Below are 25,275 nucleotides of genomic sequence, written 5' to 3'. Positions count from 1 at the left end.
ATTTCAACAGTTAACATAAATACATTTGTATAAAAAAAACAGGATATACAGAATTCTACAAAGAAACAATAGTGATTATACACCAAAAGTAAAATACAATCTTTTCTATTGCAATTTAATTCATGGTTTCTATGGGAGAGAAAGTTATTCTAAAATCTTCTGCAAAAACTAAGAATCAAATATTATGCTACTAATTCATCACTCACAGATGACATGAATCTTAGTGCCTCAAAAACTCATGGATTATCTAGTAACCAATGGCCTATAGAGATGACTATGTAAATTTGAAGTAGTTTCACAGAACCTATGAAAAATAACTCCCTAACATTTAGTGCAATCCCATATGACTAAACTGCTTAAAATGCAATTTTTAGAAAACAAAATCAATTTTTTTACACATTAGTTTGAGTGTCTAGAGGCCAGAGAGTCATGTTCCAAGTTGTCTGACTAATTAAAACACAATTCACAATGCCATGATTAAATTATGGTTTAAAAATCCACAATTATATCAATAATAAAACAGTATTATTGGTAAAAGGTAACAATTAAAAACTTTGGACAGAGATTTTTCAAACACCTATACCGTGTTCCTCCTCAGTGAGAACAGAATGGAAAGTGGGGAGTTTTTCTAGGTAGAGTTTAAAAAGGGAGGCAAGAGGATAATGACCTATCACAGAAGCAATAGTCTGGGTGTTGTTAGGTAATTCAACGTTCAACTGGCAGCTGCACCCTGCCAGTTGAATATGGAATTCCTTTATGGTTGTTAAAAGCTTCATATTGTCTGATATAGCTCTGATGTTTAAAAATGTAAGGAGGATTTAATCTACTCGGACTAACCTTCTCTTGACTGATTTTATGTCTCTCTTTCTCCTCTTTTTTCAATCTTTCCTCCAGGGTGTGTTGCTGCTTGTCTAATTGAGTCTGCAGTGCCCTGACCTTAGAAAATAAGTGTTCTTCAATAATTATCAAATACAGTATACGCTAGGACCTATGTTAAAAACAAATTCGGACAGTGATTATTAATGCAGTCATTACATTAAGGCTTCTGCTATAACCATCCATTCTGCACAAAACTGGTAAAATATACCTGTATGAAAAGCAGTATGAAATATACAGATATATATGAAATTGATGTAGTTAATTGATGAGCCCATTAACCACACACAAATAGTCCCAAGATTTGCAAGAGTACTCATAAACACTTTATAATACATGCTTGACACTTATCTTAAACTAAATGAAAGGTAACAAATTCTGTTGGTAAGACATGATTGGTTATCAGCTTGTAGCAAAAAACATTAACACTTCATGGTGACATTCATAAAACAATTACAATCGTAATGAATTTTTCAAATAATTATGGTTGATAACAAAAAAAAAAATTAAATAAAATACTGTACAGTTTTAACAGACAGAAACTTTACAAAACTATCTCTAATCCTAACTATTTATAGCCAAGAGTTAAGGATGCAATGAAAATCTTATTTTCATTACTACCATTGCACTATTCCATGAAAATTACACAATTAGAAATAAGAAATAAAAATGAAAGGAAATGAGACTACTCCTGAAATGTTCCAAGTTTGGGACTCTCTTGGGGCCATTGAAAAGTGGCTGACAAACAAAAAGTGATTCAGTTAACCTGTGGGGAACTACAGGACTTGTGAAATTTTTTTCTCCTTCAGCTGAATGAGTAACCTAGGAGTCTGCAAGGTTCACAACCTATTACCAGTATATATCAGCAATCAATGTATAAGATACTTTTTCCATTAAATATTCTCAGTATAAGATATATGGGCTTATCAACAGAGATCAGTGTCAAAGATATAACGTAAACTTTTTGTGCAACAAGTCGTTTTTCCATCTTCGACCTGATACCTTTAAACAGCTACGGATGTGAAAAAAATAGCAAAATAATGCATATACTCTAATTATCCTATTCCTTAAGGTTACTGACTGCTAATGTTCATTTTCTAACTAGATTAAATTGGGAAAAGTGTGAACTTCAATTTTAGAGTATCATGCTGTAAAAAAAAATAGCAAAATAATGCATATACTCTAATTATCCTATTCCTTAAGGTTACTGACTGCTAATGTTCATTTTCTAACTAGATTAAATTGGGAAAAGTGTGAACTTCAATTTTAGAGTATCATGAATTCTTTTATCTACTGTATATATAAATATATATTATAAAAAGATTTTCATCTGCTCATTTCACTTTTGTCACTTTTAACATACCACCAGCAAACAAAGACAGTAACATTTAATCAATCTAAAGACTTGATCAAAAAAGATTATGCTTTCATTTACTAAGATGAATTCAAAGATAAATATGAAAGGGCATAAACAACCATAGTAGAAACACTAATGTGACAAGGTTATAGTGTTATCACAACGAGGAACTGTTCCCAACTTCTATTAAACTCACCTGTGATATCAAATAATTGCCATTGCTATTGGAATAAACCTGTTCATATCACATAATGATTTGTATTTAGGTAAAAGAACATTTCTCAAACTGGCAGCATCATACCAACTTTCAATATTGAGAAAATGAATACATGATATAAATTACAGTACTTTGGGTCCTAAATTAAACAATAAAAAAGCTTTGTTAAATTACCTGATTTTCGAGCTCTTGAGCTAAAGCCTCCTTTTCTTCAAGCACAAACTGTTGTGCTAGAGCACCTGCTGAATATTTTCGTTCCAGCACATCTCTATCCTCCTTATACCTAGAAATTTACGAAGTTCATTTAAAACTAAAATATCCACTTATATTCTGCTTGTCTATAAATCTGAGAGGTATAAATCATAATTTTTTTAAATTAATCTTTTCATATAAGTTTAGTAAGTAGTAATTCTCTCACTCCAGCCATCTAAACTGAAAATAATAACCACTTCAAGTTAAAAAAAACTCTATAAGATATATATAAACAAAGGGCTAGTGACCATGATGACAACACTTTTTAAAATCTTACTTTTGTTCAAGTGCTTCCCGCTGCTGACGAATAGAGCTCTGCATTGAATCTTGTTCTTCCTGCAATCTTGCTTTCAATGCATCACACTCCTGAAGTCTTTTTTCCAATGATGCATGTTCCTGAGTTAACTCCTCTTGGGAATCGCTTCTGAAATCAGAAACAAAATTTTCATTCATCAATTTTAAAACATTAGGGACACACTGAAGATTCCTGAACGAAAATATAGATGTATACCACAAAAATGTTTCTTAAAAACCGATTAATCACATATGTACAGTATACCTAACTTCATAGGTACAGTATACACATGGTTCACTAGTCTTCAATCTGTCTGACAGAATTTAGTTCCACTAACATACACCTCCTGTGCCCTAAATAAGTCTCAATCACTTTTCTCACTTTTCATGAAAACTTTGTGAGGCAGCAAGGTTTATAAGATTGGAGGATGATTTTCACTGATTTATTGGGTTGTATGAAAGACCTTGTTGTGCATTTCAAAATAACATGTTTTTCAAGAAAACTACATTTTTCCTAGATATGCACAAGTGCCTTGTGTACAGTAAGAAGTAACTTAGTGGGTAATTACTACCTTTCTTCCTGAGTATATCTGGATGATAAACATCCCAAAGCCTATGGTAAAGTTGAGTACACTGGCACTGGTTTCTCTATAAGAACATTTTATTGCAAAGATGGCAGTGTCTTCAAGGAGTCTGTTAGCAGGGTTACAAAGAGATTGTTCCAGGTCCCCCACAGAGGAAGAAGAAGCTGAAATTTCTCCTTCACCAGATAGTCCTGTTATCTGTAAACTAGCCGATGATGCCATACTCTGCACCAAAACAACACGGGTGAGAGGCACTGGAGAAAAAGTTGGGTGAGCATGTAAGAACCTCCTGCACATAGGTGATAAGGAATGAAAACAAGTCACAAGGATAGTGGCACCTCTGCATTTGCCTACAGATGCTCTAGGAAGAATACATTGTAAGTGAAAGCTAAAAAGCCTGGCAATGAAGTACTGAAGGGAAAGTGAGTCATGTACCTTTCACGATTTCATGCAATAATACTCCAACAGTGTCAGCCCATCCCCAACCAATTGCATATAAATTTCAGAATAGAGGCAAAACATGTTTTGTAGGCTACGATTCCTCCTAAGAAGTCTTCTACAGCAAAATCCAAGGGAAGTGAGCAACCATCTTCCTCAAGCCAAGTCAATCAGTCACCAACCAAAGTAAACAGTCCCTGCTCGAAAGTCCATGTAAGGTCAGCATTCCTTTAGAAGTCAAAATGGTAATGTATAACCAAGAAAATGGGCCAAAACTGAAAGTCCCAAAAAGGCAATAGCTTGTCACTACCACAGCAGCAGCCCCCATGCAAAAGTAAGAGGAGAATGCAGCTTGCAGGAGCAGTCAAGAGGAGAGAAAACTCTCTGATCTGGAGGGCAGGTCATCAGCATCATCCCTCTCCCCAAAAACCCCACAATGTAAGCAGGACCAGAGCTGCTCAAAGGATTGAGTAGCCTTCGAGTCAAGACCCTTGTAAGCTTGATGGAGACACCACGTACTGCGGAAGACCACTGGTCACTTCAATGGCATTATGGTCAATGATGAGCACTAGGACCTCACTGCCTGATGTAATTCAGCAAAAGGGACTCTCAGACCTTACAGAGAAGGATCCTCCACCAAAGCGAGGGCGGGGGGAAGAGGGGGAGAAGGTACCAATCAGACCCATTACCTGTTCAGAAAACTGTGATAACAAGTGGTCAGAACAAACCGTCCCAGGCACTGAATGACTAGGGAAGCATCAAGGTAAACCAAAAAAGATACACTCTTTGTCATCTATCTTTGCCCAGCAACAACTCTTGACTGGCTTAAGTGAAAAAGCAAGCTTTCTACTATTTCCCAAATGGACAGTACATGACCTTGAACAGTCCTGAATTCTGAACATTCAGACAAGCACGAGTGGAATGGAAAGTTGGGATTGGTCACAGGCAACCTCATGAAAAGATAAAGCCCTTCTACCCACTGTCATTAGGTCCCATGGAGTGCCACAGGAGTTTTCATCACTCGTCAGAGGAGAGAGATGTCCATGAAAACATCATGCAGCAGTGTATACATACAATAAATCCACTTTTGATGCATTTTGTTAATTACATGAAGGCACTTGTCAGCATATAAAGATCAATGCCATGGAAGGTCTTGTGCTACTAAGGCATTTCCTTTAAATATGTAAAGCTAACTGAAATTACCCATGAGCAAAGTGGATACAAAGTTTAAGTTGAACGTCTCGTCAAGTGAATTTACAGTAATTAGTAGGGTGCTAGAAGGAAATATTATTAAATCTGCTGTTTGCCCTGATCACAGATTTTATAATGGAAAAAGTGGTCGAAGGTGGAAGAGAAGTTTTATAATGCCCACACTGGAAAAAAAAAAAAAAAAAAAAAAAAAAAAACGAATTTGGGGAAAGTTGTGAAAAGTCAGCTCAATGGCAGACACATGGGAAATATCAGCTGACAGCTGGGCATCCAGGGATCCTACAGTGCATGGCACATGTACCTGTCTACTGTCACCTTCTTTGGAAGGATTCAAGTGACCGGGGGAATTCACCACGCAAGAATGTGGACTTTTGTAAGTACTCTGGTGGATCTGCTGTCAAACAAACAAGACACAATATGGAAATTCAAAGCTATCTCCAATAAAAATGAAAATAAAAATGTAGTAAATCATTGTACAGTATTTCACTTCCCTAAAAACACCCTAAATGCTTTGATAACACTTACCCACAGTCTCCTAATTTTAATCGCTTTGAGTCCTGTGAAGTAGATCCCCCACGTGAGGCTCCTATTATCTTCATCCCTAACCGATACACGAAATTGGCAGGCCTCCCAAACTGAATAATATCACCCACTGTTACCTCTTTCTCTTCCTCTTTTGGTACCAGTTGACTATTAACAAAAACTCCATTGAGAGACTGAAAAGAAAGAAGATTCACAAACTGCTTACTACCAAAGTAAAATAACATGTAATCATCTATGATAGTTGAAAAAAACAAAATTATTTTTCCTTGATACATACAAACTTCTTATCATACATTACCACAAAGTAGGTATGTTCTTCTGATTCAAGAGCTGCAGGATCATTTACAATACTAATAGGAAATAACCCAATATCAAGTCATCTTGTCAACTATTTCAGGCATCTTGTCAACTATTTCAGAAATAATAAAATTCCTTTACATGTCTCTTTAGCACATCTACAAACAAAAAAAAATATACTTTACAGCCTGACAAACTCACCAGGTTCTTAACAATCCACTTGTCTGGAGTTGTGGAACGAGAAAACACAGCATGTTTTCTGGATATAAGGCCATCAGGTATATTAAAAGTTGACTCTGGGGAACGACCAATAACAACCTGAAAAGTAAAGCTATTAAATCTCATGTACAGTGTTTTCCAGACTTAAATGAGAACCATAAAACCTAAAACCTAAAAAAAAAAATTCCAACATACTACCACATACAACCAATACTATCAGTCAGACTTCCTGTGGTAGCCGACACTTCCAGATGTGGCAGAAGAAAAAGTATTTCTTTCCAGCAAGTATTTAAGTACAAAAATCAGATGAACAGTAACAAAATTATCCTGAATACCCAAGATAATAAAGTTCTACTCCCCGGCCCCCTTTGTTATTAGGGAGATGGAGGGAGCTGAATCTGCCATCTACAAATAAGTCAAAGATAGTATTCTCTGTAAAGTAAGTACCCTGTACCTCAAAAGTGACCATTACATGTTTATTCCAGGGGAAGCAAAGTCCCCCGCCAAGTAAGAACCAGGCATTCTAGGTTGGGTTAGGTTGTAACTCTATAATCTATTCCAATTCAAGGTGAAATTAGGTTTGATTAGGTGGGGAGGGGGATCTATGCCAGGTGGGGACCCAACAGCCAAAGTTCGGTCACAAACCTATTCCAGTACTTATTTCAATTTACAGCGCCCTCAATAGGTTAGAGGAGCCACGTGAAAACAACAGTAGTAACTGGTTCGACTGATGAAAAAAAAAAAAAAAAAGTCGAAAAGCAGACAAAATATTATTTTTGATACAGATTGTGTGGAATGATATTAATAATGTCACTGCTGCCGAATTATGGCCCTGACACGATGCTTTGCATTCTTGGCTTAGGTAACGGACTTCACAAAGGGTAGTAAGAGCATACATCGTAAAAAAAAAGTGCAAGACAACAAAATCGTTCAGATCGGCTTACATAAAACGTAATTTTGGAAGTGTTGTCCTACCAGTCTGTAGGCCTAATCTTGACCGAAAAAGAAAACAGACTGGCAAGACTGGGTAGAACTATATAGTAGCTCCGCGGCGGCAACTGCCTTCTAACTCAACTTTTTCTACAGTTTTTTAGTTGCTAATTATGAATTTACCTTTAATGTTTGGCACTCAAGTGTAATTAACCCCTGAAGTCCACCCAACAAGGAGTTTCCATACGCGATCTTCACAAGATAGAGCATGGGCACGTCTGTTTCGGACGGTTCACATCCCGTCCGGCAAGTGCAATAACCTATTAACGTACGGGTACCCAACCCACCCCGGGCCAGTACTAAACACAGCAAAGGGACATTCCATTTGGCCGACAACAAACAGATGCACCGCCAGTATCAGAGCCCCTACAAGTGTAGAAAGAACCAGTTGAAAAGGTAAAAACAGTCGCGGAGCTGATATACAGAATTACCCTAACCTTTCTTAGGGTAGAGTGTCGTGCCCTGACCTAACCAGAATTCCCTTCCTAGCCTGACCTGATTCATTTGGAGTTTTCTAGGTTTGGTTAGGTTAGAATACATATGCAGAGGTTAGACTTGGCAATAGCCCTAAAATATGCTTCTGCTGTTTGACGAACAGCGGTCAATTTCCCCGAGAATCAAAAGGTCGCGTAGGCCTAGGTTAGGCCTAGCCCTACGCTGCAGAAGCACGCCCTCAATTCTCCGTTGCTATTTTCGATAATTTGATCTAAACTAACTTCCAATGCCTTTCATGGTAAGAATTATCCGCAAAACTATCTTAATCAAATAAGACATAAACCTACGGCATTAGCTTAGGGTAGACTATGCCCAACCATTCGGTAGACACGAAACAACAACACATCAACTCACCCTGTCCGACTTAAAAGGGATAATAGGGTAGAGGTCATCCTTCGCCTGCACTCTCCTCAAATAAAACCGTTTCAACGAATCCATTAGAAGCTCTCGTCGGCGTTGTTTGAAGCAATATTAAAACGTAAACATTTCCGTAATAATAATGAATGGCGCGAATCGTATACTACCGATCTGACGGATAAGGATGAACTGCGATGCCAAACGTAGCACGTAAATAAATCGTCCAGTTTTCACGCACTTCGGAAAACTGAACAATTTTGTGGTACATTAATGTGAACTTGGTTATTGTTGTTGTTATATCATGGCGACGAGCTAATGGAGCTATGTTGTCGTAATTGTTTTTTTTTCTTCAAACTTGAAAAGACTTGATAGCACAAATCATAGAGATTTATTGTACTGTGTGGTGGTGACCTTCACCTGCAAATGTCGGAAAACTGGCTGACATCTTGCGTCGGGCAAGCCAAATTGGGGCAGAGTATAATAATGAGATCAGGGAGTATGTTCATTGTGATATTAAATGAAAGTTAAAGGAAAAATAAAATAATAAATGTATACTGATAAATTTTACAGCAAAGGAGTTGGTGTGGCATCAATGACAACAATGTGAAGTAACTAAAGAAACCAGTAGAAATGGTCCCACCATAGGAAAACGAGAATTGATATTGTGAAGATGATTGCATTCATAAGATAATACGAAGTGCCATTAAATATTGTATGTGTATGTTATGGTCGCATGCCACATGCCAAGGAGTAAGTAAAGATCTCTATATCACAAACTACCAAAATATGAGAGGCACTCTTGGTTTTTGTAAAGGTTGTTTAGCAAAAAACGTTAGGAAAAATCTAGTGAGTAAAACAGTTAGAAGAAATCATTAGTAAATTGATGGATAGGGAAAGATATTTAAAAAGGATAGGTTTGAACGAAAGAAGAAATACTGCAAGAAACATTGGAGAAAATATGTAGATGGGTAGACTCAGGGACGTAGCCAGAAAAGGCAGCCACAAAATCCGCCATCCCCCCCCCACCTCAAATTTTCTCCTTTTTCTTTTTAGAACTAGTTATGTCATGTATTATCACCATCACTATCACGCTGGTCAAAAAGACTGACATTTTGAAGTTACTTCATTCTCTTATCTTCGCAGGAACTTATCTTAGCGGTTAGGGCGAGGCACCTAATGCTACCTTGCCTTTCGGTACTCTTCTTAACGTTTCACAAGATGAGGACATAAGTTCCCAGCCCAAGTACAATATTTCCTGTCAAACAGGCAGTCTTTCATACTCAAAAGCTTCTACAGTAATACCAACTGACGGTAAATCATTTAGAAGTTCATGAGCAACTCATCAAAAACAGTGTTGAGGTCGAGCAACACCAAAATACCACACTTGCGTTTATCCATCATTTCTAATAACTAATTTACAATAGAGCATACGGCAGTGTCTGTAGAATGTAATTGTGTATAAGTCGACTGACTATCAGGTAAAGCATTTACCCTTTCCAGATGACTAATTAGTTGCTCAAGAGCATTTCGGACATAAAAGATAATATCAAGCTGGCATTCAGAGATACTGACCTTCATAACTTTCAAAGCATTAAAAATGTTCCATCCTCACAAGTTTAGATTTTGGCATCGGATAAATTGTAGTTTGTTTCGTTTGCCTTTTTATAATCCCAGTAATGTCATCATTTATTTTCTGGTGTAGCATTTGTCCGATTCGACGTTTCAACAAGTGTGACGATCATGTTTTCAATTTTCTGTCTAATGTTTAATTGCATTATGTTAAATTTATGATTCATGCAATTTTATCAACTTTGAAAAAGGAAGCAACTTGCTTTCCCCATAAATTCAATTCACTCCACCCAAACATTATATTTCTTGTGAAAAGGAACAGGGAAAGAAAGGCATATAACAAAATGGAGATTACCACGGATTTTCATCAAAATTACTTCCATTATGCATTTCAGGAAGGAAAAATTTTAAAATCAGAGCAAACATAACAACGTTCTGTTTGTCAAAGTACGACACTCTTGGCAACGCCGAACGACAGCAGCAGCGAAAATGTAAACAATAACAAACGTTAAATGTTTGATAAAGGTCGCCAAGCAACAAACAAAACTAGGCCTACTAAAACTAAATGTAATTCCGGGAATTACTGTTATGCACAGAGAAGGCCGAGATGAAATTCATTGATTATCTGAGCCGATATTGAGGCAGTTTGGTTTTTCAGCATTTAGACAGGCTATAGACTGCCAAAGCCTCCTTTGAATGACCTTTAGGGACCAGACTGAGTGTCAAGAGACCTCGAGGAATGTACCCGTCCAGCCTTCCATCGTCAGATACATTTAGGGCCAAAAATGATATGAAATCTATTCGAGAACGATAGGCCTATTTTACAGGTAAAGGTTAAATATGATTAGTTGACTATTGGCTTACTAGAGTTCAATGTTAATAATCAGTTTTTAGTGTATATTTCTTTTTATGCTGACGATTGTAGATTTTATTTTTTTATGCAGACGATTGCACATTTTATTTTTTTATGCTAAAGCTTGTACATTTTTATTTTTATTGTACATTTTATTTTTTATGCTGACGATCACAACATTTTCATGGTAAATGTGTATTGTGGTTAACACATGCATAGACTGTATGTAATAGTAATGGGGGATACATTGGACACAGGTATTTTGGTGACATATGAACGAAACTCGGGGATGCACCTCAAATTAACCTGGGCTCATGGCCTCGCATCTTACCAGGCCTTGGGGTAGGGAGGTTACTCCACCTGTTTGAGGGGTGCCATAGGCCTGAGTTATAACTGTGAGCCAGGGTGAATCGTAACCTAACCTTCCCTTACTAAACCTGGTCTATGGGGATGTGTTACACCTGAGTGAGGAAGTAAAGTCCTCTTGGACCCCTCTAAACATGTCATAAGCTAGTGTGCTATAAATTATGACATGAAATACCTTGCCAGTAATTGTAAGGAAGAGCTCTGCTTGGAGATATTGTTTATTAATGAAATTTTTTTTTATTGAACAGTGTATACAGGGTGTATATGATGCAGTACAGGTGAGATAACTAGAGAAAGTTAGTCTTTTTTATATTTTTCTGCAGAAAAGCTCTGAGGGGCACTGTGTTTGGTACCAGCCCCTCAGGGATTAATGTAAACACAAGTTGGTAAATATCATTATTTCGGTAAATTTTTCAAGATATATCACCTGTACTGCATCATATACACCCTTTCTTTATTGTTCAGTCAAAGAATTTATTTAATAAACAATATCTTTGTGCAGAGCTCTTTCTTAGAATTACCTACCTAAACTGACTTAAGGTGTAGCTTTCTACCTGACTGGTTTAGGGTGCGTAGGGGACTGGACACCCGTCCCCTACATAAACTGACCTAGAGTTCCAGAGTTCAGTCGTCAGGCTTGGCACATAGTAAATTATGCTAAATTTGGACTGCTTAAGCAATTGCTCTCGAAAGACAAAGACTCGGAGGGTGCAGACAACCTGTGTATAGAAAATGATGAAGTTAATTCTCTTAGGCAAGGCAAATGTAAAAAATAATTAGTGGACCAGATCTTGTTTAAAAATCTGAAGAATCCCAAGTCACTTAATCTTCACAAGCATGCTATATTTTGTGTGTACACCTGGGTATGTGTAGAGTCCTTGAAATTTTTTGAGTGGTTAATGATATAATGTGCAAAACTAAAAGGTACAAGGTTCAAGCATCTTGAACAAAAATAGATCCCATACAGATATTTTATCCTGGAGAAATTCAAACCTGAGCACTTGCTTGAAGGATCTTTTGGTCTGGTGTTAGAGTTACTGTATCCTCCAAGCCTCTCACATTGTCATAGAAAAAGAGATAGCTATTTCTCTTCGATCAATAGCCTGCTTTGCCCATGCCTAGAGCAAGTTGGGTATGCTGTACCTGTATTTTCTGAAATATCAAGGTTGTATTGTACATTTATAATTGGCCATGTTTACTTTTGTGGCCATTAAATAGTGTGCCATGTTAGTTGTGGTGATGAGTACCTTGTTCAACTTATTGAAATATTCTATGTAATAAGAAATCAGTAGCATAGCATTACCTCAAAGCTATGCATTATAGAAATAACATTTACAATGGAGTTATTTTATGAAAATCTCAGATATATAATTTTAAAAGCGTTGTTTATTTAAGTACAATTACATTTTTGTTTGAAAATGTTTAATTGCATGAGGACCATGTCAGATTTATTGATTATGGCATATGACAAATCAGTTAAATAATATAATATTTATTTGTTACAGGTAGTGGGAAGTGTATCTGATGCATTTTTAATCTTGTTCCAAACTGAATAGCCAGCAGTCACAATGAGCGATATTGAATTCAGTGCCGCGGACTCAGATCCTGTTTCTGATGTCAATCCTGAAGAAATGGCTAAATTAATGGCTGTAAGTTGCTAAAATATTGGAGTTTTGTTATGTTTGTTTATAATACTTGTACTTTAAATGTTTTGTTGTTTAAATAAGTTTAGTGTACCCTTCATTCAATCACTTTAATGGAAAGGAATCACAAATATGAAAACCAGTTGTTGCTGATAAGCTATACATGTCATTCGCATGAAAAACATTAAGGTGTTTACCATTATATTTTTCCTAGTGATATCATGTTAAGAATAGCTTACTAGGAAGTTGATGTAGCTGATTTTATTCATATAGGATTTGGAGGATTTGGATGATGGATTACCCAAAGACAAACCTAAGTCAGCAACTTCACAAAAAAGTGAAAAAGATTCAAATCGTCGAGTGACCTTTGATAAAAAAAGCCCCCCATCCTCTTCTAAAAAAGAGGCAGCTAACGATGAAGATGATGGTAAGTTAATTGTTGTACTTTTATTTTTGGTAATCAGAAGCTCAATTAATTAAGAACTGCCTGTACAGTTTTAAGCCAGAGATGTGAAGTGTTAGAAAGAACAAGAACCCAGTATCGTGCCTTTTTTGAGTTTGTGTGATTGTGTTTCTTCATGCATAGAAACCAGACAGTGATAAATTCTTTGGTATGAAAAATATGTTTTGTGCCATAAAGAGTCTTAATTTTTTCAGATTGGGATGCTGATGACTTACTGTACTCTGATGATGAAACTCGTAAAAGCAAGCCACCAAAGAAAACGCCATCGCCAGGTGGGTGCAGTACTTTCTTGGTTTTGACAAGACTTCCTGTGAAGTATGTTGTTTCATCCCTTTTACTGGCATGGTACTTTATATGTTTCATCCATTTTACTATTTAAATCAGTGTTTCTTTGAGTGAAAGGTAGAACAGGCCACCAAAGAATTTAGATTTCTTGTCAGAGATATCATTTTATTATGTGTCTTAAGGTAATTATTCCCACTGTGCTTAGCATTTCAACTCCGACTGGGAATGGGATGTGTGTCTCTAGTCTAGTGATATAGGTCAAAAGTTAAAGTAAAGATTTGGTGGTATTATTTCCATATTTTCTTTAATGTTCTGATTATTATTTTCATTAATTTATAGGTGTTTATAAAAATTCTGTACCTGTATAAAAATTTTGAAAATCCTCTCTTTATTAGCCAGTTGATAAGACTTGCTTAGTAAGTATGTAAGAAACATACACTTCTAAATTAAGTTAATCGGGCAGTAAAGTGTACTGCGATGCTTACATTGTGGCTGTCTTTGATGTCTTGTGGATGGTCCAGTCATTTCTGTTTTTGAGTGAGAATTTTGTTTCAGGTGCAACTTCATCTTCATCAACCAAAGTAACCAGTCCAAGAAAAAATAAATCAGATCCTGAAGAATCAGTTCCAAAAGCAACTGCAAAGAGTCAATTAATGGCTGATCTCTTTAGTGATGATTCACCCAAGAAAGATTCAGGTAAAAAGATTGGTACATCCCCACCAAAAGCAACCAAACCAGATAAAAGTAAGCTGATGTCCGACCTGTTTGGCGGGAGTGATACACCCGAAGATTCCTCAAAAAAAGGAAGCCCTGTAAAGAAGGCCTTGCCTTCTTCAAGCTCAAAACAGGCTAGTGCAGCTAAAAAGACAAAGGACGAAATTACTTTTGATGATGATGATGATCTGCTGGGAGGTATTGGAGACGCTAAGCCTAAAAGCAAAACTTCGTCTGACTCTCCTCAGTCAAGGGGATTTTTGGATAGTCTTTTAGCTAAGAGTACTACTACAGAAATGTCAAAAGGGAAAAAGGAGAGGTCTCCAGAATTTGTGCTGGATGAAAAATACAAGAATATTGGAAAAGAGAAAAAGGAAGACCTTGGATTTGGGGATTACTTACCTTCCTCAGGCAAATCCGGCAGCCCTCGTCAAAGGACTCCTAAGAAGAGCAGTTCGGATGATCCATTTGACTTTTTAAATGACCCTGAACCAAGAAGACGAAATCCAAGATCTGCAACACAACAAAAGACATTTGAAATTGATGATGATGATATATTAGGGAATGTTAGGTCCCGTAGGGGAAAAACCAAAGAAAATAAAGATCCACCACAGAGCAGAGGCAACTCGGCCAAAAATCCATCCTCGTCTTCTAAAGCAAGAGATGATGATTGGTTGTTTGGAAGTTCTGGAAGTCCTGATAAAGCTGCAAAAAGGGAGATGGATGAAGCCTCTGTTGAAGCAACTGTTGACCATGAAAGTAATGAAGCCAAGTCAGGCTCACCTAATAAATCCCAGGATTGGCTTGGAAACCTTCTATCTGGTAGTAAGAAGTCACCTGCCAAACCACCTCAGGGTTCTGCTAATGTAGAGTCACCAAATATGAAGCAAAAAAGTCCAGCACAAAGTAGCAAATCTCCTACTGCACATTCAGCACATGATGATTACCCCAAGGTTGAACAGCCAAAGAGTATGATGTCAGGCAGATCTCCAGTTGCAGCAGTAGTCCCTGATGCTCAGATGCAAAAGACAAGTGAAGTATATCAGGAGGAATTACAGAAGCAAAAGGAATTGGCAGAGCTCCAAACTAGTCAGTCAGTTATGCAGATGAAAGCTCATCAAGAACAACTTGTACAACAGCAGGAAGCCAAATTGAAAGCATTGTCCCAGATGAAGGCTCAGCAGGATGAATTTGAAGCACATATGGCACAGCAACTTTTGCAACAACAAGAAGAATATGCAAAGTTACAGGCATCAGCAATGAAAAGATACCAGGAAGCTATGACATCTAATATGGGTGGGTTCAATTTGATGCAGTCAGTACCAGAAGCCAAATCAGATGAATCATTAAAAGAACTACAGGTTCAGTTAAGAAGTGCAGAAGTAGATGTAGCCAGATTGACAGCAGAACTGGATTTGATTCGTAAACAGCATTCAGAGGAAGTAGCTATTTTAGAGGAAAGTTATATTAAAAGACATCAGATGGAAAGAGATGTATGGGAACGTACAGAACAGCGACTAAAAGAAGAACTTGAAAACATAACATCAGATTTTCAGGCTAAAATAGCTGCAGTACAAGCTGAAAAGGGAGCTTTGGTTGCTTCACATGAAACACAAGTTGCAAATGTAAAAAAAGAATGGTCTTTGGTAGTTGATCGTACTAAACAACTTTATGCAGATATGGCTGAAAGAATGAAGGAAGAACATAGTGCAGCTCTTGAGAGGATGAGGTACCTTAAAGACTTGGAACTGAATGCTGCTATTTCAGCCTCAGGGCATGTGAAAGAGGTAGAAACTGTAATGTTACAACTTGAAAGCAATACTGCCAATTTAACAGATTTAACTGCTACCATCAACACTCGCCATGAATCAGCACTAGAGATTACACAGAGGGCTCTTAAGCTTAAAGAGAAGCAGTTGAAGGAGTCTGAGGCACACCTTGAAGCCTCTCGAGCTGAAGCTGAAAGTGAGCGTGGGAGGCTTAATGCTCTCATCACCCGCCTAGAAAGCACATTGATGCAGCAAGGTTCAGAAGTTGAACAAGATAGGTGGAAACTCAGTCAGGAACAGATGAAGACAGAGATGGAGCGGAAAGCGTTGACTGAAGAACGCAAGCATTTCCAGCTTAGCATGCAGACAGAACGCCAGAACCTTGCCAGTGCTAGGGAAAGTTTGATGTCGGAACATAAGATGATGTTGCAGTCAATTGCCCAAGAGAAGCAGGAATTGGCTTCTCAGCGAGCACAGCTCATGGCACATGAGAAAGTCGGCCAGTTTTCACCATTTAGGCACACTGCAAAGTATGTAAGTAGAGATAAGAAGATATTGTACAGTGTAATGCAAAATGCATGTCTTTTTCTGTACTTTATTAATACAGAATATTTCAAGTGGATGCCCTCATTTCGTGAATTAGAGTACTAAAGTGGTGTTTTAAATTTTTTTTTTTTTTCAGCTTTGTTTATTCAATGATAATTACAGTAAAATTTTTTCATACTCAAAAGAAACTTTACACTACATTTTATCCTTTTCTTTCCAGTAATTACATGCTGCTATTCCTTTTCTTTCCAGTAATTACATGCTGCTATCTTTAAGACTTTCTTACCCTTGGTCTTACTTAGAAAATTATAGTTTTCTCATTAAATCTTTTATAAGTCAGTTTGATGGTATATTTTTCAAGTGAGGAGAAGCTAAATCCCAATGTATATTTGTGTGTGTGCTGTTATTAGTGAGGTCTTATATATCATGAGCATTATTTCAGAAAAGTAGGTTTACAGGCAGTCCCCAGTTTATGACAGGTCCGTTCCAACACTGCGTTGTAAGCCGAAAATTGTCGTAACCTGAAATATCGTCGAGAATCGTAAGAAAACCTTACTTTTAATCCTTTCGGTGTCTTGAAAATGAGGTAACCTGCATTTTTATTGAGCTTTTCATTTAAAAAACCTCCAAATTTTTACCATTCTTCCATTTTGGAGCCTTATTTCTTCTGTCGCATCGACGTCATAACCCGGGAAATAATTTTTGATGGATATATTTGAAGAGCATTGTAAGATCGGAACGTCGTAAGCCGACCCTGTCATAACCCGGGGAATGCTTGTATAACTAACACAAAAAGATATTGAATTATTTTCCATTGTAGTTTTCGGCCATAAGTAAAACAGCTCTAATTCCAAGATAATCTGTGATGAAAAAAATTTTCATGTCTTATTACATTACCATATGAGTTTGGTTGCTTTCATCACTTCAGTGAAAAGCAATTTAACCAACCCATCAAGCCACAATTCGAAACTAGAACTGACCCGAGGAATTTGTTCATAAATGAAAAGTGAAAACTCGAACAAGAGCAAAGTTAAAAGAAGTTTGGCACCTAAGTGGGAAGAGACTAGAGGGAATAGATCAAAGGCAGGAGCGCATAATTCAGTTACTAGAGCCAAAAGGTCACTGTACCATAAAGTACCACCAACATAGCCTGCAGAGAAAATATGACCCTTATATGATCGTTATGAGTTTACCTATTAATACTTTGAAGTAATATTAATAATCCAATAATAAGTGATCATTTGATGCCTCAGAACAGTAAAATCAAGGCCATAGTCATTGAACACCAACAATGAAAGCACTGGAATAAGCTGCTGAAAGTCAGTTGTGTGCTTGTGGTTTATGTTGTCATAAATAAATTACTTTACGGAAATTTTATGAAGTTAGATATTATAGATTTCAGAAATGCTGTTAGATTACTTATACAGTAAGCTAATGCTGCTAATGTAAATTAATGAAAGTTTACACTTTTAGAATCAAGTGGAACTAGATGCTGAAATGAAGTTCTTAAACGATGAACATCGCAGACTGCAAGAAAAGATGACTGCGGTGGTATATAGAGAGAAACATCTAGACGAGGAAGAAGAAAGGCTCGAGGAACTGAGCTCAAAGTTAGAGCAAGAAAAAGTAAAGGTAAGTTTCTACTGGTTTCAGGAAAATCAATTCATTTTAAATTTAATTTTTTTTAATATTCATTTTCTACCTGACATTTAAAAAAGGGATGGTTTTTTGTTTTTATTAATGAGTTTTTGAGTGTCACTCTATAGATCTGTCCCTTTTTTTTTTCATCTCTAATGGTGTCTCTCAAGCCCTTTTCCTGTCTTGAGTTGTGTCTGTTTTACCCTGTGATATTTTTCTTCTTTATCAATACCTCCAGCAGTTATCTCACATCCCCCCCAACCTATTTCTTGTACAGTGTTACCAAAGTGTACAGTACAGTATATGTAAATGGTTATACTTTTCAAAAAATTATCCAACCAGTATTCAGGAATTTTTTAATTATTCCCAGACTTTTAGCAATTGATTCTGAGAAGTAAATCTGAACCTTCATTTGCTCTATTTCCTCTTCATATCTGTTGGTAATTTAATGAAGTTTTGCCTAAAGTTTCATTTTTACTTCTCAGATTTATATACTAAAAATATGATACAATAAGCAGTACATATACCCATTTTATGTGCATATTATTATTATTATTAATTCTAACCAAACCACTGAATCAAAACAATTTACCTTCACTGGACTGTCCTTAAGGGTTTATCCTTATGAGCAACATTCTAATTTTTAATGTAAATATTTAAAAATTTGATAATTGAAGAAGTAAATGACAAAGATTCTAACATTAATTTGATTTCCAAAGGTTGACATTTGGTTTTGTTTGAAGTTTAGACTCACACAAAATGTGTTTAAATGTTAGTAAACATTGATCAACATTAGATTCATTATTTCAGTTAGAAGACCATGTCCAGAGAGGCTTTGAACGTGAAAAAGTAACCAAAGCAACATTTTTCAGTACAGTATTCAAAAGGCATATGACCCCACATGGAAATATTCAGTACTCAAAAAATTATACAGTATTACAGTATTTATTTTCTCCAAAACGTACAAGCTAGAATATAGAGTCATTTGAGGTAGTGTTTGTAGTAGCACTATTTATATTGTCATTAATGACCTTACAAAATTGTTACCTACTGGGATTAAAAATAATGTTTACATGGATGACTGCCATATTTTACCTACCAATTGGTACTGTATGAATGATCCACATGGCCCAATCCCGTGCAGGTCATTGCTAACAGTTGTACATATGTGAGTATGTAAGCTTCAACCCACATTAATGTCAAGTTCTGGAAATTAAGCTACAAAAGAAATTTTGTCATCATTTACAGATGATTGATTCTGTTATGGAATTTTTAAAGAACAAGTTTTTAGATGAAATTTAGATATAAAAACATTCTTCTGGCCATCCCTACAAGATTTAAGCATTTTAACAGAGAGGTCTAGTGTAAATAATAACAATTGGCTAAAGTAAAGTTAAAGATGTTGGATAACTAGATAAAGAGAAATCAAAGGGAATAAAAATTGAAGGCACAACAAGAATGCGGTGGTCTTGTCCATGCTAAGTGCAAGACACGCTACCCCTTAAGGTACCCCTTATGGGGTGTTCATACTATGACTCAGTAAATATTAGTATTTTATACCTTGCTGGTTTTCATAATAATGTCCTACTTTATAATAAAGTCTTATTTACTCTGTTTTCATTCTTCAGAATGCTGTGGTTAAGGATTATCTAGATCAAGAAAAGTTGTCATTGAAGAAAATGCAGGAAGAAGTGGAATCTCAAAGGCAGAGTTTCCAAGGCACGAGAGAGGAGCAACAGATTCGGCTGTCTCAAATAGCAAGTCAGACACAAGCATTACATGCTCAACAAGATAGACTAGAAAGGGTAAGCATTTCTTTTCCTGTAGCTTTGATGAAGAAAGGAAACCATAGAACAATTAGTTGAAGTAGGAAGATGTGACAGTTATATATGTTCTTGCGAACTGCAGTTTTCAAAATAACTTTGTGAACTAACCCATAAATTCTCGTGTATAGTTTCTGGAGTTCTGATCACTATTCTTAATTCTCGTGTATAGTTTCTGGAGTTCTGATCACTATTCTTTGAATTTATTTGTTCTTAATGATTTTATCCTCCTTATTCAACCTTTTAGCAAACTTTTACTTTTGTTTTGAATATTTCTCATTATTTATTTTCATTTTGAATATTTCTCATTGTTTCTTTATATTACCCTTCCCAAATAATTAGGCTGCAAGTTGTTATATTATTTATGCAACACATGCAATAAATTATAAGTTTAACACATAGCCTTGACAAGATTAGAGTGATTTTGGTTTTGTTTATCACAACAAGAGTAATCGTGATGTTTTTATGCCAACGTCCATGGGATTTGCATTAACAGGAGTTTCCATTGTTGTCTTTGGTATTTATCCGTCAGAAGCTGTGCTGCTTGCTCTGTTGATCATCAGCATCCATATTGTATTTTGTTTATATACCACAGTTATATTTTTTAGCATTAGAATTCTTTTGTTTCCATAGCTGTAGAGCTGAAAAAAATCCACCTTATAATTATTATTAGGAAATTTAATCAGATCACTGAGTTACAATACTTCTCACATAGGCTGGCCTAAGGGATTTGTCTTAAAAAGCAAAGTAAATGCACAATTTAAATTGAAGATTTTTACAAAAATTTCCTTAACTGATTTGTTCCAAAACATGAAATTCACTGTTTGGCAAAGTTTGGACAATCACACATATCCTGTAATGTATGGAATCTAAGAATTGTTTGTAAAGCAAGACATATCTTGCTTTGTATACACATTTGCTCAATTTGAAGAATGGTAGTACAGTATTGTAACTTCATTTTGAAAATGAGTGAATTTTTTATGTGATGATATGTAAATTGTATAACTTTCAGATACAGCACAGAATGTTAGTTTTTTTGACGTGCTGTCATTCTCACTATCCACCTCTTAAAACTTCCTTATCTTAAAAGCATTATTTTCATTTAAAGGAGCAACAGAGGCTTGATCATGTGCGGAATGAAGTCGCTCGTCTGCTGCAGTTAGGACAGTGCCCAACCTGTAAAAATCAGGGAGTATCAGGCTTTTTATCTGAAGTTTCTGTTCAGCCTAGCATTGGAAGACTACCTGGAGATGGAGGTGAAGGGCAGACTAGTTTCAATAAACTGGAAATATCCCGTGCAGTAAGTAGTGTAGAATGTACTTTATAAATAACTCTTGATTTGTTCATTGCTAAACTGTCAATCACACTGAGCCTCTATTGCAAACACGCCCATTCTGAAGTCATCAAGAAAAAAGAAGTAGGAAAGCTAAAAGCTACTCTATGTAAATGAGCACCTATGCACCACTGGGTGATGAGAATTATGCTGCTCATTCTGTTGCATGTCCTAGGACTAAGCAGCCTGGATCTTCTTTGTTCCGTGCCATTATTAATTCAGTAATTCCACATATACTCACTTCTATTCTGATGTGAAAGTAATTGAATCTTTTGTTTTTTTAACAACTGCAAGAGTTAACAGTGAAAGGCAAGTCATTGATTTACCCAGTTTTAAAGTGCACAGAGTTCTAGCTTTGTTTCTTACCTTGATGCTCCAAGTAATTTGTACTTACTTAACTTTTCCCTGATATCAATTATATCGTGTTTTACCTCTGATTGGTATCTGTAATAATTTCATTCTTACAAGTCTACAAACCTTCAGCTTTTATATGGATATACCTCATTATATCCACATGAAAGGTGGATATATCCATATAAAGGGTGGTATACCATTTAAAGAGACATCTATGATTTGTTATGTTATCATGCATACATGTCAACCTATGCAAAATGTCCTTGAACTATTAAATTTTTTTCGTCTAAAGGTACATTTTCTTGCAGGTTAATATGTCACCAGCATCAGTTCTTGCTCGCCTTGCTGCTGCTCGTCAACACGAAAATGTAGAAAGAGAGAAAAGACTTTTACAACTATCTGCCTTGGAATCATCTTGACATTGGTTAAGCATTAGTTTTTTATTTTTATATTTTCATATTCAATGATGCATACTAATGATAATGACTATTAGGTGTGTCAGGTAAACAAGTTCATTACATATTTACTGCAACAGACAAAAGACATTTCTGTCATTTCAGTTCAAAGTAGATTGAATCTTGCAGGAGGAATGAATCTTGAAAAGACAAAATCTCATTCACCAACTTCGCTAGATGGGTTTCTTGAAAAGTGAAGTAAATCTTTGAAACTCATCCTGTTTATCCATCAAGGGTTTATTTTTCATAAATGGTTTGTATCAAAAATCTTGCCTTTCAACATTACAAGTATGTTCGTGTCAAGGTTGTAGGGTACCTCAAGATTATTTTAGCCTCGGAATTCACAATAGACTGTATCAGTGGTGGAGTAATAGTTTTTCTCATGAATGCATTTAATATATTTACTCAACATAGTCAACATAGCTCATTCAGATACCTCATGAGCACTAAGAATTCCTAATTCAAAAAATTTTTTTTTTTCATTGGTCATTCCAAAGCATTCTAGGCAATCGTGATCTGCCATGGATGCATTTGTTTTGCCTTTTCACACAAAGGACATGCAATGAAATCCTTCTAGCCTTGTCTTAATGTCATAAGTCAAGATTAAATTCTTTTTCTTATATGGCAAGCAAATGTGGCAGAGAAGGTCAGTACTCAGTAAAGTTTAATTTCTTATTTATTTCCCTCATATTTTTTATACGTTCTTCCTATGGTATTTCCTTATTTGCATTGACTGCTCAGCTGTATACCAATCATCCAGGTACTATACAGGGTTTATATTCAGAGAAAGTTGAGTCTGAATGAACCACCTGGACCAATAGGAGAGTTTAGTTTAATTTAGTATGTTAGCGGAGTTTTGAGGATATGAATTATTTATTCTCAAGCGTCCATATTTTTGGGGTTTTTTTTATAAGTATAGCAGGAGTATAATAGCCGTGAGGGACTTTTTTATGGAGCATTTTCTTTACCATTCTCATCTTGCCATATATCCATACTATCTGATGGTATAAACAAGTCACTGTTATTGTTAATACTGCCCCTGTGCCATTAATTCTAGATCTCTTCATTGTTTCCTGTGTTAGGTTTAAACACACCATCAGATCATCAGCTCAGCTCTCTTATGTTTAATTTCTGACCACATTAGTTAGTTTAACTCCTGGAACTCTCACTGGTCGTTCAGCCACTTACAGTATGGTTCCAGGGTAATTTAGAGTTCAACCACACCTCAAGATATACTTAGATCCAGCAACTATTGCATCAGAACTTTATTGAATTAATGACTTTCCATTGGCAATCCATGGATTGACTGATTGATCATGAAATTTACGTCATGAGATTGCATTTCCTTGACATTCTCAAACCACATCATTAGTTTACTTTCTATATACCAAAGTTCCATTTATTAATCGAAATATTTATATAATATACAGTATTTTCTGTTACAAGCAATAATAAAAGAGAAATTCACAAAATTTTAAATAAAATTGTTTCGTTGAAGCCTATTAGTTTTCACCCTTGCAAGGAATTTCCAGGTGTCAAATATTTCCAAATGTGTTATTTTCTATTGTATTAAAACACACTTGGTATGCTTAGAAGAGGATGAACACACATCAAGACTGCATTGCTTTAAGCAAGTTGATTACTGTACTATATTTGTGCAAAAATGTTTTGAAGAGAATAAGAAACTGGACATCTGCATGTTTTGATTTTATGTGACTAATTGTGTGGTGTATAAGTTTTTTTTCAGTGTGCAAAGGGTTGAGGAAATGTCTGCCAGTTGCAGCAAGTATTATTAGGATGCAGTCAACCCCTGCCTATTGGCGGTTCCGGATTCGCAGACTCACCTATTCGTGGATTTCTGTATGGAACGTATACTGTACAAAGATTATTCACGGAAAATCTGCCTATTCATGGTGTTTTTCAGAGAAATATTCACAAATTTTCATATTTTCGTAACTAAATGCACTTTATGTGATAAAGCTATTAAAATATTCAGGTATAAGCATTTTTAGAGGGTTTTTTGAATCATCAAAATAGACAGTTGTAAGCATTTTTAGAGGGGTTTTAAGTATTCGCAGATTTTAGTTATTTGGGAGGGTAGTGGTATACATCCCCGCAAATACCAGGGGTCAACTGTAAACCAAAGAAAGTGCATAACATATTGGCTCATAATGAAGGCTGGACATATACAGCAAAGGAAGGAAAGATGTTCATGGTATTTCTAAGGAACAAGGACTTTCCAGTCAACCACACCTAAGGCCCTACAGAAGAGATGCCACTCTTGCAGGTGGGCAGATTTTATCTGTGGCTGCCAAGAGGCTTGCAAAGGTGTGCAAGGCAGCACAGAGATAGAGAGGTTCTACTCATCTGGATTCAGGACATGAAAAGGCAGCTGAAAAAACCTTGCTACTCAGATGATAATGATGAAGGCTCCATCTTTGTTTATGATTTTATATCAAGACTTTAGTTGTATTACTAAGCTTGGATGAGATTTTCTAAGAAGTGTTTAGTGTTGATGTGGAGACTGTCGTGAAGTTCCCAGAGATACTGAAGCAGATGATTTGATAGGAATTAATGATATACGGTCTTTAATATAGGCAGGATAGGCTTTGTCTAACAAGATGTTCATACAGAAAATTATCTTAAGCTTATCCCTTTCCTTTTTATCATTCAGAAAATCAAACTCTAAGGCATGGATGTTGACAGAAATGAAACTGCACTATGGTTAGCTTTGTTTTGCAGGCTCTTGAATGGTACACCAGACAATAATCCCCAACCAACTCCTCAATATAGGTAATGCTCCTAGTTATCTCAAAGCCATAGAAGACTTGTCAGAACACCGAAGTGTTAGTATTCTGTCCTTGACATCACCTTTCTCTTCCAGCCTATATACTGAAGCTTCATTTCATCATAAGATAACATGGTCCAGGTCTTTGATGCTACTCTTGACTAGATGCTCAAGTTGTGAAAGAAATGCAAATCAGAATGCAATAAGTTACATTGTAGATGCTTTGGACAAGCTGCAAACAACTGGTTTTCTTCCAAATGAGAGCCAAAAGAGATGTCTTTTGATACATGTGCTTCAATGAATCTGATGAGATGCTAACGAACTATGCCTAGAAAATCATATATTCCAGTCTAACCTCTTCCACTTACTGCCTCATCACTTGCACATCTGACTATACTTTCTGCCTGGTCCATGTACTTGACAAACCACAAAAATCTGACTCCCTTTTGACATCATCAAAGATGGTAGCTCTCAGCAATGAAGATGAATAGCCTATTAATTTTGGGGGAGAAAGAAATTTCCAATGACTTCACCTAGTTTGACACATT

The 25,275-nt window shown here is 36.2% G+C and overlaps 2 protein-coding genes across 9 annotated transcripts in view; one reads left to right on the top strand and one right to left on the bottom strand.

The window, feature by feature from the left end:
• The window catches only part of LOC136832553 (E3 ubiquitin-protein ligase RNF8-like), a 40,328-nt gene extending 31,765 nt beyond the window's left edge, over positions 1 to 8,563 (bottom strand). For 6 of the 7 annotated variants that reach the window (XR_010851257.1, XM_067093553.1, XM_067093557.1 and 3 more), the window contains exons 1-6: positions 8,126 to 8,508; positions 6,269 to 6,385; positions 5,753 to 5,943; positions 2,980 to 3,126; positions 2,625 to 2,733; positions 838 to 936 (exon numbers count right to left, since the gene is read on the bottom strand). Coding sequence is in view for 6 of the 7 variants with exons in the window: in XM_067093553.1 (XP_066949654.1) it covers positions 838 to 936; positions 2,625 to 2,733; positions 2,980 to 3,126; positions 5,753 to 5,943; positions 6,269 to 6,385; positions 8,126 to 8,209 (747 nt within the window). In the remaining variant the exon portion in view is untranslated. Of the gene's footprint in view, positions 1 to 837; positions 937 to 2,624; positions 2,734 to 2,979; positions 3,127 to 5,752; positions 5,944 to 6,268; positions 6,386 to 8,125 lie in introns of all 7 variants that reach the window. The other variant, XM_067093551.1, reaches the window with a different exon arrangement.
• Positions 8,564 to 10,160: 1,597 nt separating this feature from the next.
• On the top strand, positions 10,161 to 23,436 carry LOC136832551 (fas-binding factor 1-like). 2 transcript variants are annotated; one of them, XM_067093548.1, is made up of 9 exons: positions 10,161 to 10,524; positions 12,422 to 12,565; positions 12,833 to 12,986; positions 13,217 to 13,294; positions 13,863 to 16,324; positions 17,810 to 17,968; positions 19,603 to 19,779; positions 20,906 to 21,097; positions 21,793 to 23,436. In XM_067093548.1, the coding sequence occupies exons 2-9, from the start codon at positions 12,485 to 12,487 to the stop codon at positions 21,901 to 21,903; spliced, it is 3,414 nt and encodes a 1,137-aa protein (XP_066949649.1). In that variant the 5' UTR covers positions 10,161 to 10,524; positions 12,422 to 12,484; the 3' UTR covers positions 21,904 to 23,436. The 2 variants fall into 2 exon arrangements, with proteins under 2 accessions (XP_066949649.1, XP_066949650.1); XM_067093549.1 differs by lacking the exons at positions 10,161 to 10,524; positions 12,833 to 12,986 and having other exon boundaries at positions 12,426 to 12,565.
• Positions 23,437 to 25,275: the final 1,839 nt, after the last annotated feature.

The sequence above is a fragment of the Macrobrachium rosenbergii genome, chromosome 50 (assembly GCF_040412425.1).
Source record: "Macrobrachium rosenbergii isolate ZJJX-2024 chromosome 50, ASM4041242v1, whole genome shotgun sequence".
NCBI lineage: Eukaryota > Metazoa > Arthropoda > Malacostraca > Decapoda > Palaemonidae > Macrobrachium > Macrobrachium rosenbergii.
The sequence above is the reverse complement of the archived record's forward strand: the minus strand, read 5'-3'. Positions and strand labels throughout refer to the sequence as shown.

Excerpts from the sequence above, each read along its gene's own strand:
- LOC136832551 (XM_067093548.1), top strand. The coding sequence starts at position 12,485 with ATGAGCGATATTGAATTCAGTGCCGCGGACTCAGATCCTGTTTCTGAT. Across the intron at positions 16,325-17,809 it reads TTAGGCACACTGCAAAGTAT|AATCAAGTGGAACTAGATGC; the intron begins GTAAGTAGAGAT and ends TTACACTTTTAG. Across the intron at positions 17,969-19,602 it reads TAGAGCAAGAAAAAGTAAAG|AATGCTGTGGTTAAGGATTA; the intron begins GTAAGTTTCTAC and ends TTCATTCTTCAG.